Below are 15126 nucleotides of genomic sequence, written 5' to 3' on the forward strand. Positions count from 1 at the left end.
AAAAAAAACAGTTTAAAACAACAATATTGATTCAGATCCAGAACAGTTGGAATAAAGATGTTTGAAGGCTTGTTGGAAGAGGAATGTCTTCAGCTGGCGCTGAAAATGGAGAAAGTTCCTGTCTATGTACAGGAGTTGTCACCATGTTGGTATTCTGTGCTTCAGCATTGGGCTTATATGTTAGTTGACGTGTAAGCTGACACATCAGCTATTAGTTGAATATCTTCCCCCGTTATGCGCAGAGGGAGATAGCTATGGTCATGGTTGTTTAGTCGTTTAGTCATGTCCGACTCTTCGTGACCCCATGGACCAGAGCACGCCAGGCACTCCTGTCTTCCACTGCCTCCCGCAGTTTGGTCAAACTCATGCTGGTAGCTTCGAGAACACTGTCCAACCATCTAGTCCCCTGTCGTCCCCTTCTCCTTGTGCCCTCCATCTTCCCCAACATCAGGGTCTTTTCCAGGGAGTCTTGTCTTCTCATGAGGTGGCCAAAGTATTGGAGCCTCAGCTTCAGGATCTGTCCTTCCAGGGAGCACTCAGGGCTGATTTCCTTAAGAATGGATAGGTTTGATCTTTTTGCTGTCCCTGGGACTCTCAAGAGTCTCCTCCAGCACCATAATTCAAAAGCATCAATTCTTCCGCGATCAGCCTTCTTTATGGTCCTGCTCTCACTTCCATACATCATCTATGGTCATAGAATCATAGAAGTGAAGAATTGGAAGGGACATCTAGTCCATCCCCCTGCAATAAGAGCTGTTCGACAGTGGGATTTGCTGCCAAGGAGTGTGGTGGAGTCTCCTTCTTTGGAGGTCTTTAAGCAGAGGCTTGACAACCATATGTCAGGAGTGCTCTGATGGTGTTTCCTGCTTGGCAGGGGGTTGGACTCGATGGCCCTTGTGGTCTATTCCAACTCTATGATTCTATGATTCTAATGCAGGAATCCCAGCTAAAGCATCCATGACAGATGACCACCACCCTGCCACCCTTGTGCTCACTGTGTCCCTTGGGTTGCTTGCCATACAGCGGCTCCTGCTGATCAGCATGCAAATTTGCTTCCTCCCCTTCCCTGACCTCCTATCTCTGGGCTGTAAAACTCTTTAGAGCAAAGGTTTATGCTTAAGTTATTTGTAAAGCTCCCAGCCAGCCCCGTTTTAATGGAAGCAATTAAAGGTTGACAGAGCAACAGATTTACTCAATGCTAACTTAGGAGTCTAATCCATTGGAAGATGGCTTACCAGACACCTAGCTTTCTTCACAATGCATGCTGGTTTGTGCCCTTCTCCACATACCAACAGTCTTGCAGATCTCCATAATAAAAATTATGCACATTAGTGCAAAAAAGAAAAGAAAAGATTACTTTTTTTCTTTCCTACTACTACTTTGAGAGCCAGTGTGGTGTAGTGGTTAAGAGCGGTAGTCTCGTAATCTGGGGAACCGGGTTCGATTCCCCGCTCCTCCACATGCAGCTGCTGGGTGACCTTGGGCCAGTCACACTTCTTTGAAGTCTCTCAGCCCCACTCACCTCACAGAGTGTTTGTTGTGGGGGAGGAAGGGAAAGGAGAATGTTAGCCGCTTTGAGACTCCTGAAGGGGAGTGAAAGGCGGGATATCAAATCCAAACTCTTCTTCTTCTTCTTCTACATGTTTACCCAGGTAGGTTTAGATCCTAAGGCATTTATCATAATTTCACAATGCACTTCGGTACAGTAATGTTTCATTACACTATATTGCATTGGTATGGTATATCAATAATTTCATAATCTTTGGCCATTTGAGTAGTTTTGGAACCCACACAGCCAACACTGAACCATCTCAAAAGCAATGCCACCACTTTTGAATTGGGCAGTTGTGAAACTTGCAGTAGCTTTAAAATCAGGTACCTTTCACGACAAGAAAGCATCGTGCAAGCAGAATCGGCAGATGCTACATGCCTGTCTAAGAAGCATCTTGAAAACTTCAAGGGTGCCACATTTCTGCAAATAGGATAAAATGGGCAGGGACGCGGACTTATAAAAAATATTGGGGGGGCGGCGGGAAAGCTCATGAATAATAAATAAGCTCATGAATATGCAAATAAAGTGGCGCCGCCTCCTCGTGAGCGAATAGGGGAGAGCGTGCTGCGCCTATTAATCAGCTCCAAAGGAAATTGGGTGGAGCTTTTGCTCGGGAGGGAGGGCAGGAGGCATGCAGCCCGCCCCTCCCTGTGCATTTTGGGCTGGGGGAGGGGCGACGATGGCGCTCTGCTGGAGGGGCGCCGGAGATTATTGGGGGGGCAGAGCCCCCCCAAACGAATTTTTGAGGGGGCTCGGGCCCCCTCAAGCCCCATGGAGTCGGCGCCTATGAAAATGGGAGGAATTTGACATTGTGCTAAAGTGGTGGTTCTAACAGGGTGAACATTTTAGCTTGCTAAATGCTCTCCTAACCCCCAGAGGCAATTTTGAAGGGCTGGGCTGGGATGAAGTATTTATTTCCTCTTTAAAAATATTTAAAATATGTTGGGCTGATTGGCAAGAGGTTAGCGGGACGAAAGTAGAACTTTGAGGGTTGCGATATTCTGGGAAATGGGTTTGCTTAATGCAGTGAAGCTGTGGGCGTGTTGTGTTTTTTTTTTGTTTCAAAACAAAGGCTCTTCTTTGGACTGAGTAGGACATCATCTCCAGTTATATCTAGCCAAAAGGACATTTGATTTTAGTTGCCAAGCCTGCCTTTCCATGTGCAAAAAGGCACAGTCTTATTTATTTATTTACCTTTTGTTTACCTGCTTTAAGTGGCCAGACATTTGCTTCTACCATTTAAGTGCAGTTTAATGAACTAATTGTGCCAGTTCTTGGAAAAACCTGGGGTTTTAAGCGCGGCAGCTTCACTGCTGTGAATAAATTATAGAGCGCCTCACGCCTGGGTCTTTGTCCATCTGTACAATTCTTGAGCAGCATGACCTTCCCCATTGTTTCTCCATTGTGCTCTGGCTGAGAGCTTGGAGAGCTCCAAGAATCTCGTGCTGCCAAGTCGAATGTTATGAACGGCGCTTTCCCTCTTTTAGGGCTTACTTGGATAAAGATGTCGCTGTGTCTGAGGAGCTTGTGCAAAAATACAGCCATATGGTGCTTGGCCACTTCAACAACACAGTTAAGGAGCTCAGACGCCTCTTCCTAGTGGATGACTTGGTGGATTCGCTAAAGGTAAGAGACTTCCATTATTTTCAACCTTTCCAGAGTATATACTTGCAGGAGGGGAGGGAATCTCGTCCAGGTTGACCTGAAGGAACATCTGGTGTTTGTCAAATGCAGTAAAGCATGTGAGGCGGGCAGGGATGTGGCTGTATGGTTTTAGGGCAGGGATGGCGAACTGTGCCCTTGCTTTGGATGTTGGTGGGACTCCAGCTCCCATCAGCCCCAGCCAGAAGGGGTGATGGGAGTTGTAGTCTAGCAACACATGGAGGTCAACAAGTTCCCCACCCACACGTTAGAGGTTCTAACGACCACCGGGGGTATGTGGGCCTATTTGGATTTCAGTTCCCTTGGTGTAGTGGTTAAGAGCGGTGGACTCGTAATCTGGTGAACCGGGTTCGCGTCTCCGCTCCTCCACATGGAGCTGCTGGGTGACCTTGGGCCAGTCACACTTCTCTGAAGTCTCTCAGCCCCATTCACCTCACAGAGTGTTTGTTGTGGGGGAGGAAGGGAAAGGAGATTGTTAGCTGCTTTGAGACTCCTTAGGGTAGTGATAAAGCGGGGTATCAAATCCAAATTCTTCTTCTTCTTCAGTATTTATGCCTATTCTTAAATTAGGCAGGCATGTTTGAAATTTGTTGCTTTATAAGCAAGGTTCGTCTATATTAATTGACTATTGGGCCAGAAGCAGGAGACTTGGGATGCTTCCATACTAGTTATTTAAGATGGAACTGCCATGGTTTGCATCATAATTTCTTTGGGGGGGGCACCCACACAACAGCATCTAGTATTTTTGATATTTGTCTTGCGCCTGAATTCCTAGTCCCATCTTTATCAGTGCCCCTTCCCAGTTGAGCAAGGCTGCTTTAGAGCTGGTCTTCTGCCTTTTTAAAAGGGCAAATTTTGAACATGAGTTTGAACCTGTCACAGGTCAGCACACATTCATTATAAAATTTGTGGTGGGTGCCATTTCATGACCATGATTTTGACTTTTAATCCTTTCATTATTGCTAAAAACACTTCCCCACCTATTTTTTTAAAAAAAGGATATTCAGCACCATAATGCTATGATGTTTGTGGTTTAATTATTCCCACTTTATAGTGTTATGGTGTTTGAACTCCATTGCACCATAATACCGAAACTGGCATAATAGCATTATGGCGTTACAAGGCTTTCATTAAAGAAAAGTTACAGCTGGAAAAGGATTTCAGCAATTTGAATCACTGGCTTTTAAAAATGTATGGGGGTCATTAAAAATGGCACCCACCAAAAAACGTTGTGAATGTGTGTTGTACTTCAGATGGCCCCCACCCATGGATTCTGTGCAGACAGTATACGATGTTGTAAACATTGACAAAGCAGAATACTTCCAATAGAATAAAAGTCTTTGATCCAACTGGCAAAAGAGGAAGAAGAAACCCTCTGATATGAAAAATTAATTTCAACTGTCAGTAAAGTCTTCATTCTTGCCCTGAACAAGGGAATATTCTGCAGTTCCTTTCCAGCTCATTGATTTAGCATTCTGCCGATCTTTCATGCTTCAAAAGACTTGCATAACCACGTAGGTTTATATGAAGAGGAGCACGTAGGAAGTGCTTCTGAAATGGAAGACAGCTTGGATATTTTCTTTACCCATCTAAAACCATGATTTGGTTTCAGATCTAGGCTAGAGTAGCTGATACCGTAGGGCTGTGGACGTGACACCTTTAATATTTAACCACTTATTCTCTTATTTAACTACTTTATTTTCCATCTGCAAAAAGGCCACGTTAGAGTGCATTTAAATGCCACTTTACAACTTCTTGCTACTGGATAATTCCAGTTGAGAGGCAGGTGATCTGAGCAAAGTTTTCCAGTGTTGGTATAGCCACTTCTATGGGAGTCTTCAACAGCCCTGGGGGAGGATCAACTGTCACCTTATCAGAAAATTTGAGTTACTACCTGACACTGTTGATTGACTGAAGCCTATCTGTTTTGCTTTACTGACTTATAGAATTTGCTCACTGGTGACTTTGGGGTGTTGAAATTTCAACTCCCTGATTCGTTTCAATTGCTGGTGTTGCCTTAGCAAAATATAAGCCAGTGTCCCCTCTTGCTCTGCTGAATGCTTTCTCCCAGCAGTCAGCAGCATAAAGCAAGACTGAAGCAACCCATTCCTAAAATGTAAAAGGAAATTCCTGAAGGATGGTTCTGTGGAACTCAAGATGCGTTGGAACAAAATAAAACCTTTAGCATCGTTTTGTTCTCCCCACTGCAGTTGTTTGAGGCTTAAGAACACCAGAGGAATCCTGCTGTATAAGACTAGATACCTCTCTACTCTAGCATTCCAGGTCAGGGATGGTCAACATGGTATCCTCCAGATGTTGCTTGACTACATCTCCCATCACCATTGACCATTGGCCGTGCTAGCTGGAGCTGACGGGATGGGTGGCGCTGTGGGTTAAACCACAGAGCCTAGGACTTGCCGATCAGAAGGTCGGCGGTTCGAATCCCTGCGACGGGGTGAGCTCCTGTTGCTCGGTCCCTGCTCCTGCCAACCTAGCAGTTCGAAAGCACATCAAAGTGCAAGTAGATAAATAGGTACCACTTCAGTGTGAAGGTAAACAGCGTTTCCGTGCGCTGCTCTGGTTCGCCAGAAGCGGCTTAGCCATGTACACCGGTAAAGCGAGATGAGCGCTGCAACCCCAGAGTCGGTCACGACTGGACCTAATGGTCAGGGGTCCCTTTACCTTTTAACATCTGGAAAGTCATCAACCCAAAGTTGATTTAGAATCTTTTCACGCTGAGGTGCGATATTGTGTGTGTGTTTTTCCCACAAAGGGAAGAAAATATTTCTCTGAAGTGTGGAGTTTTTTTTTAATTAATGACTCTTGAATGAGTTTTCTCTGTGGTTTGCAGTATCTTTGGCATCCCACCCTCTTCTGGGGAAAGGCCATATTTAAAATGCCAAAGAGGGAGTGGAAACTGCCCCATTCCTTAAATTCGAAAACTCAGGCAGCCTAGGAGATGCCAGTCACATGTGCTGGAGGGACTACTATAGTTTCCCAATACCATTTGCCAGGTGATGATGGCAGATCAAAAGAACTCCCAGCTATGCAGTGATGGCAAAGTAGACTTTTGAGGAGCAGGAGGTTTGCTGAAAAGTTTTCAGTCATGCTGTGATTTTATCAAGATCTGCTGTAGCGATTGCAGCACAGTATAAATTCGCCAAAACATATGGCCCAGCCAGTCTTATTCTGCCACAGGACTCGCTCCTATCTTTAGTATCTCCAAACTGTGTTAAGGGGTCAGCTGTTCAGTGTTGGGTTTGGGGTTGATTATTTTTCTTGCTAAATATAGTAGGAGTCACTTGAGGAGGCATATAACAGATCACATATTGGTTTAACACAGCCTTTCTCAACCTTGGGTCCCCAGATGTTGTTGGACTACAGCTCCCATCATCCCGGGCCACTGGTCCTGGTTGCTAGGGATGGTGGGAGTTGTAGTCCAACGCCATCCAGGGACTCAAGGTTGAGAGAGGCTGGCTTAATGCCATTTAGCCCAATATGACCGGATTAAAAGCCTTAGGCGCAAGGGCCAAATGTGCTCCTCCATGACGTTTGTTCTGGACCTTGGAATTCCACCCACTCCTGTCACACTCCTCATGGCTTTGCTACACACCCTCACTTGCCTGGCTGGAAACTCTGGAAATGCCTCTTTCTTGTTGATGGAAGATAGAGGTGTGTGTGTGTGTGTTGGGGGTATCTGCTTCCTGTAGTGGCCCCCATGCTCTGGCTAACTATATGGCAGAGCCATATGGGCAGGGATGATTCTGCAATGCTGTGTTGTCATGAGTTCATGTAACTGAGCCTGTCTGGTGGACCGACTTTCCTGTAAGATGCACCCTGTCCTATCTCAGAAGAATTCTTGCTTAAGCTTACAGCCTTAAAAAGAAGAAGAAGACATACAAGGGCCCTTGCCTGGAAAGAGATTTAGGTATCTTATCTGAGCCTTAACATCTGCTAAGACTTGCAGCCGGTTCTGAGATAGGCCAGAGTACTGCAGAAACAGCCCTTTGCCCATAGTTGCTGTATAATTAAGACTTCTATGCAGTTTCTGAAATAGTGGTTGATTTTTTAACAACAACAACAACTCCCTAGTGGCTCTTAAGCAATGTGATGAGCAGCCAATTTGCAGGGAAGGCAAGGTTTCTAACCCTTTGGAGGAAAAGGCAAGCTTACGCACCAGAAAATGTTTTGTTAAGGATGTGCGGAATGACCTGGCCTTGTCAAAGACTCTGCAACAACTGTAGGCCTCAGATTGTGATATACATGCCGGGGGGTGGGGACCTCAGGCTCTGTGTTTGTGTGAACAAGTGATTGTAGCCCTCCAGGACTGTCTAACCTCACTGGCCTTTCTCCACACACTCCTTGAATGCTTTTGTCTACCTGGAATGTGGCCTTGAAGAATGGAAAGGGCTACGTGGAAAACCTCTGGTGTTTCTGTGACTGGAATGCATCCTTCTATGCCAAGGAGTTTTCGTGCATTCCCTACTTTTGCATCTGGCCACACCTCCTTTCCCCTTTTGCTGACGTGTGGCCTCTGCAAGGTTGTCCGTGATGATGATGATGATGATGATGATGATGATGATAATAATAATAATAATAATAATAATAATAATAATAATAATTTATTATTTATACCCCGCCCATCTGGCTGAGTTTCCCCAGCCACTTTGGGCGGCTCCCAATCAAATGTTAAAAGCAATACAGCATTAAATATTAAAAACTTCCCTAAACAGGGCTGCCTTCAGATGTCTTTTAAAGATAAAGATAGCTACTTATTTCCTTGACATCTGGTGGGAGGGCGTTCCACAGGGTGGGTGCCACTACCGAGAAGGCCCTCCGTCTGGTTCCCTGTAACCTCACTTCTCGCAATGAGGGAACCACCAGAAGGCCCTCGGTGCTGGACCTCAGTGTCCGGGCTGAACGATGGGGTTGGAGACGCTCCTTCAGGTATACAGGTAACATGCTATTCAGGTAACATGGCCCTCAGCCCGAGAAGGGTTCCCTTTCCCTGATAAATGCCACCAAGTTTTATCTGATGCATTTTCTTGTCGGTGCTTCCCAGGGTGCTGTGTACGCCGTGCTTTTAAGTCGAAAGTACTGTGCCAAGGCAAGAATGCATAATCTTAAATCGACATAGAAGCCTCTCCCAGCAGCCCCAGGTTGCATGCAGTGGTCAGAGATGAAGGGAGGTGCAGACCAGCAGCATCTACAGGGCCACAGGTGTGCTGCTGCAGGCTTAAGCATTCAGCAGGAGCCTCTGCTGCAGGTGCTGCAGCCAGTGGAAGAGGAAAAGGGGTATTAATTGGACATGGGCCTTTGGGTTGCTGGCGCTTTGTCACCAGTATCCATTTAATAGTGACATTACCAGCATTGCAGGTGCCAAGCGAAAGTTTCTTTATATTCTCCTTGGGCAGTGTTTCTCAAACTTGGGTCCCCAAGTTTGTTGTTGGACCACAACTCCCATCATCCCTAGCTAGCAGGACCAGTGGTCAGGGGTGCTGGGAGTTGTAGTCCAGGAACAACTGGAGACCCAAGTTTTTTTTTGGGGGGGGGGACTCAGGATACCTTTGGTTAACCAAGGGTCACAAGCAGGGGTTTCTTAAAAGGTAAAGGGACCCCTGACCATTAGGTCCAGTTGTGACTGACTCTGGCGCTCATCTCACTTTATTGGCCGAGGGAGCCGGCGTACAGCTTCTGGGTCATGTGGCCAGCATGACTAAGTCACTTCTAGTGAACCAGAGCAGCGCACAGAAACGCCGTTTACCTTCCCGCTGGAGTGGTACCTATTTATCTACTTGCACTTTGACGTGCTTTCGAGCTGCTAGGTTGGCAGGAGCAGGGACCGAACAACGGGAGCTCCCCCCATCGCGGTGATTCGAACCGCCAACCTTCTGATTGGCAAGTCCTAGGCTCTGTGGTTTAACCCACATTGCCACCTGCGTCCCAGGGATTTCTTAGAATGCAAAAATTGAGAGATACAGGGTGTAGGGGGAAACAGTGCCATTGAGTCTTTGGATAAACTCTTGCTAATTTGCCATTTTTTACTACTTTTTAAATGCATTGCCGAACTTCTTCTTTTTTAATTAACTCAGTCCATAGTTATATCTTAAAGGCTTGTAACCTACTTCGAACATTATCCAATAAAAAAGAAAACCCAGCCCAAGTAATAAATGCTTCTAAGTAAATGATTGTGCAAATGTACCCTTAGTCATTTTGTTCAGAGAGCCCTTCCCCTACTGAACGTTTTGCCCTCAGATTAGCAGTGGGAATCAGCTGACCTGGGAACTCTCACCCACCACCCCACAGTCAACACATTAGTGATTCAGCACTTCCAGGTCACACCCCCACACCCCTGCCCTTCTTACTTGGCAAGTAGATCTTAAACCCTCTGGGAACTAGTAGGGCTCTATCTCATCCCGGGACACGTTGGTCTCGTTCCCTTATTTCTCATGTTACATTTGGAATAGTAAAGGTGATTCTCCACCACCTCCTCCAGTTTCATGTGGTTGGGGTTTCGGGTTTGCAATTAACTAGTTGCTTAGGAAAGGTAAACATTTTGCCTCTGAACGGCCCTCCTTGCTTCCTCTCTCAAGTCCTAAAGAGCCACCAGTTCCTTGAGAAAAAAGACCACAGACCAAGTTGTTTCTCAAGTTCAGTCCCTGGTGAGCTGGGCAGAAAGGATGTCAAGTTAGCAGGACCAAAAGAGACTCAACGCACTGCTGTATACCAAGCCAGACCACTCGTCCATCTTGTTTAGTGTTGTCTGCATGGACTGGCAGCAGCTCTCCAGCGTTCCAGGCAGGGCTGTCTCCCAGCCTTACCTGTATGCGCCAGGGAGCGTCTACATGCAAAGCAGATGTTCTACCATGGATCATGGCTCTTCCCCAGCTCCCTGCCTGAAATAATGGAGAGCTGCTGAGATGGATGGACTGGTGCTTTGACACAGCAAGGGGGAACTGTGCACATCCACAGCTCTGCAGTCAAAGATTTTGCAAAGCTGCTCCCCCCCTTCTAGACTTAAGACCGGAGATGGGGAGCCTGTGGCTCTCCAAGTGCTACTGGACTCCCAACTCTCATCAGCTCCCTACCGACGAAAGAAGAATGGAGGATGAAGTTGATGGACGATGCAGAATTAGATAAATTAACAGGAAGGATTTGAAACCTGAAACGTGCGAGATCAGAGATTCTTAGAAGACTGGAGTGAATATTTGAACTATTTGAAAAGTAATTGTGATGAACAGATTACGCTAGTAGGACTGCAAGAAGTTTTGTAAGGTGGATTATTTGAAATATTGCAAGAAAGACTATGAAGAGAATTATTAGTTAAGGACAATTAAATGCAATATAGAAATTAAGAAATGAAGAATAAGTGATAAAGAATGGGAAATCATCAGAGGTGTTGACGGAAGTCTAAAATATTGTATAAGATGAGAAGTTATGTTGTATGTCTGTTGGAAGAGATATGTAAACAAATTAATAAAAATGTGTGTGTGTGTGTGTGTGTTCTCTCTCTCTCTCTCTCTCTATCAGCCCCCAGCCAGCATGGCTAATAACCAGGGATGGCACGAACTGTAGTCTAGCATCAGCTGGAGGGCCACAAATTGGCCACTGCTACTGAAGACAACCTTAACCCCACTCCTCCCATTAGCACTAGGTCACAAAGAACCAAGGCAGCCTTAACAGCTGACACCATCTAATTTCTGTGTTCTGGGAACAGAAGCTTACAGTGTCTGGGAAGTGGAACGCAAGGAAGGAGGCTGCAGTGGGTGGTGGTGGAGAGAACAAAGGTTTTGTCCTACGTCAGTGGTTTTCAACCCATGTGCTGTGGCAACCTGGGGTGCCTTGAATGATAGTCAGGGGTGCTGTGGGCAACACTGGTCTCTGTCCCTCTGTCCTTCCCTCCCTCCTCTGATGCCCTCTCACATCTCTGCCTCCCAAAGGCTTGCACAGCTGTTAGTTGCAGCAGAGCTAGCTGCAAGCTACCCAGGTGAATGATGCCTCTGGCGCTGGTCAGGGGGTGCTTCCCAGGTCCTGGTGGGGCCGTGTGAGGAGGCACATCTCTTTGGGGCAAGGAGGGTGCAGCTCAAAGACCAGAGGCGGCAGCTGCAGACTCCCAATGAGAGGGGAGAGGAGAGGTGGCTGGGTGAACACTTCACAAGGCAGGGTGTTCGGAAAAGGGTGAGGGGCTGCTGGCTCTGCAAGCACAGGGTGATGTATCTGGGCTCCTGAGGCTCACAAGGGCGCCACAGAAAGAATGTAGTTGGTCAAGGGAGCCATGGACCAAAAAAGTTTGAAAGCCTCTGCCCTACGTAATATATATCAACCTTGCTTGCTGCTTGGAGGGTTATCTTGCTAACCAAACATCCCCTTCCATGCACCTTAAGTAGCATAGGGAAGTTTCTAATGTGTTGTGGTTTACTTTGGGTTTTATGATTTGCTGGAAGCCGCCCAGGGTGGCAACCCAGTCAGATGAGTGGCATATAAATAAATTATTATTATTATTATTATTATTATTATTATTATTAGCCCTAAATCTAATGGCACAGGGCCTGTCTTATTGCTTGTACTTGAACCTCTTCTGTGGTCGAAATGGCCACATGAACCACCGGGAGATGGAGCAGACGTGAAATCCTATGAGACTTTTCGTCATTCTCAGCACGGCCAGGGGACCTCAAAGCTAAAGTCTGTGGGATCCCATTACAAGTCCTTTTGGCTATAATTATCTCTGACATACGGAGGCTGGAGCGCTGCCTTTTCGCTGCCTGATCTTTCCATGCTGCCTTCAGAGAAGTCCTTTTAGTGAAGGCCACCTGAAGAGTCGGAACAAATGCCAAATTGCCATGGCGGATGCTGCTGCTGCTGCGAGTGACATTCCCATGTCAACTTTCCCCATTTTCCACATGCAAGGCTTTAGAATGGCTTACTTGGGGAGTCTCCCATCACTTGGGGAGTCTCCAGCCACCTCCACTCCCCACGTAGCAGCCAGCCCATGGCAACTGCAAAGCCTACTTGAGCTCTAATCAATGGTCCACATTCTGCATTCCTACTCAGCTTTCTTTTTTTCCCTTCCAGTTTGCCGTGTTGATGTGGGTGTTCACCTACGTTGGTGCCTTGTTCAATGGTCTGACATTGCTGATACTGGGTAAGTTGGCCCTCTATACTACGTTGCACCTAATAACATGCAAAGCATTTTGTGAGGAAAGCTGTACGTCGCCGCGATTTTGGTGTCACGGCACAACATGATCCCGAGGCGTCAGAGCAAATTGGCAAAGGCTGCAGAGATTTTGTGGGGGAAGTCGTAGAAACGCCATGTTTTAATCTGTAGGGTTTGCAGAGGAGGGCAAATTCCATTGCTTTTGACTTGATCACAGTCATTTGCTTGATACGCCAATAGTAGCGATCAGGATCAGTATTCCTACAGGGCAAAGTAAGGGGAAGGCTGCAGCTCAGTGGCAGAGCATCCGCTTTGCATCCAGAAGGTCACAGGTTCAATCCCCGGCATAGACCTGCAGTATAGGGCAGTATATAAATTCAACCCATCAGCCTCTGAATAGAGCTGTGCAAGATTATTGCCTGAAACCTGCAGCCAGCCACCGCAGATGATACTGAGCTATGGTCTGACCTAGTTTAAGGCAACTTCATGGAATCATAGAAGGAACCACAAAGTACCATCTCTTCCAACCCCTGCAATGCAGGAATCTTGCATAGCCCTGAGATTAAGAGTCTTGTGCTCTACCAACTAAGCTATCTTAAGTAGCTCAGGTGAGTGCATAGGTGTCTAGATGATGTATCTGGGGACCTTGCTTTGCTTGTCCAGCTCAACATCACATGCCCAGTCATTGTTTGGGGGCACTGCATCCCATATTCACAGAATGCAGAGACTGCTGCCTGTTGCAAGGGCTATTTGCAGCAGCCTCATATTTTTGTTTTAGCCTGGAATCGCACACCTTACTTCAGGGGTCAGCAACCTTTTTCAGCCGTGGGCCAGTCCACCATCCCTCAGACCATCTGGAGGGCCAGACTATATTTTTTTGGGGGGGGGAAATGAACGAATTCCTATGCCCCACAAATAACCCAGTAAAAGGTAAAGGGACCCCTGACCATTAGGTCCAGTCGTGACCGACTCTGGGGTTGCGGCTCTCATCTCGCTTTATTGGCTGAGGGAGCCAGCGTACAGCTTCCGGGTCATGTGGCCAGCATGACTAAGCTGCTTCTGGCGAACCAGAGCAGTGCACAGAAACACCGTTCACCTTCCCGCCAGAGCGGTACCTATTTATCTACTTGCACTTTGACGTGCTTTTGAATCCCTAGGTTGGCAGGAGCAGGGACCGAGCAAAGGGAGCTCACCCTGTCACGGGGATTCGAACCGCCGACCTTCTGATCGGCAAGTCCTAGGCTCTGTAGTTTAACCCACAGTGCCACCCACGTCCCTTTAAATAACCCAGAGATGCATTTTAAATAAAAGCACACATTCTACTCATGTAAAAACATGCTGATTCCTGGACCATCCGTGGGCCAGATTTAGAAGGCGATTGGGCCCATCTGGTCCCTGGGCCTTAGGTTGCCTATCCCTGCCTTACTTGATCTTTTCTGCATCCCTGCATTTGCATACACTTACGGATGTTTCTTGTGTTGTGTTTCCCCCCGCATCCCATTCCAGCTCTGATTTCGCTCTTCAGTATTCCTATTATTTATGAAAAGCACCAGGTGAGTACACGGTGTGGCGCATAATCCCTGACAACTCTGCCAAAAATGTGATGGTTAATTGGGACGATTAAGAGTAAGTTGTGTACCAAAAAAGATTTGAGAGAGCTCTGCAGAACACAATCCCACCTCTTCTCCTGTTGATCTACTTAGCCGCTGCTGTTCCTAGTGCTCAGCTGGGGTTATGTAAGTCCCTGGAGGGTGTCCCTCTTAAGCTGACTTGGCAGGCTTTCCTGGTTGGGAAACTACTTTGGAGCTGATCAACTCCAAATGACCTGCTTTAGAGACGCTGGGAGGCAGAGAGCTAGGTTGGAGGGGGGCAAGACTTTCAGAGAACAGGCTAGCAAAAAGAGCAGAGCACCATTTCAAGTAAATAGATAGTGGGTCCCCTCTGCCCCAATACATGGATAAATTCCTCCTAGACCACATTTCAAAAATTGGAAATCCAGACACAAAAGTTGTTGAGCCCTGATCAACAGTGGCTTCAAATTTATATTTTACTTGGTGGGCCTACAAGGAAGCTTGACAGGCATAAACTTACAGACACCCTCTACGAGACACTGAGAATTGTATTAAATTTGCCTTAATTTGTGGATGATTTGGGAAAATTGGGAAAATCAATAAAAATGATTGGGGGGGGGGAAGGCACTGAAGATTTTGCAAATCTTTAAAACATCAAAAATCCTATACTAAATAGGATTGCACAGCTCTGAAATAGATAAACATACAGAAGGCATGATCTACTCTCAAGGCCTAGTGGAATAGGGATCAATGTTCCTTTTTTGTTAGGGTGGCGGGAAACCTCTGTCCCTAGTTATGGGGGGAATGTTGAGCAGAAAGTGTTAATACATGGTGATTTCCTGTGTTATTGAAATGGTAATTCACCCTTGTGTCTTTACTTGCCAGGTTCAAATTGACCATTACCTGGGACTTGTGAACAAGAATGTCAAAGATGCAGTGACAAAGTGAGCATATAGAATTTTGAAGATAATTTTAAAGTAGCTGATACCTTTCAATGTTATTTTTAGTGAGAGATTACGTGTGTGTGTGTGTGTGTGTGTGCGCGCACGCGCGCGTACACACACACACACACACACACACACACACACCTCTTTCAAGGCCCTGTAATCTGGAATTCTCTCCCCAGGGGAGGCACACCTGGTGCCTTCATTGTTTGTAAGTAAAAGCATTTTTACTTACTCAAGACT

At 46.5% G+C, this 15126-nt stretch overlaps 1 protein-coding gene across 6 annotated transcripts in view; it reads left to right on the forward strand.

Annotated features, from left to right (window-relative positions):
* The window catches only part of RTN4 (reticulon 4), a 63522-nt gene that overhangs the window by 45750 nt on the left and 2646 nt on the right, over positions 1-15126 (forward strand). For all 6 annotated transcript variants that reach the window (XM_028725099.2, XM_028725097.2, XM_028725101.2 and 3 more), the window contains 4 exons: positions 3040-3178; positions 12287-12356; positions 13875-13921; positions 14825-14883. In XM_028725099.2, coding sequence (XP_028580932.2) covers positions 3040-3178; positions 12287-12356; positions 13875-13921; positions 14825-14883 — 315 coding nt within the window. The remainder of the gene's footprint in view (positions 1-3039; positions 3179-12286; positions 12357-13874; positions 13922-14824; positions 14884-15126) is intronic.

This window comes from Podarcis muralis, chromosome 3, assembly GCF_964188315.1.
Source record: "Podarcis muralis chromosome 3, rPodMur119.hap1.1, whole genome shotgun sequence".
Taxonomy (NCBI): domain Eukaryota; kingdom Metazoa; phylum Chordata; class Lepidosauria; order Squamata; family Lacertidae; genus Podarcis; species Podarcis muralis.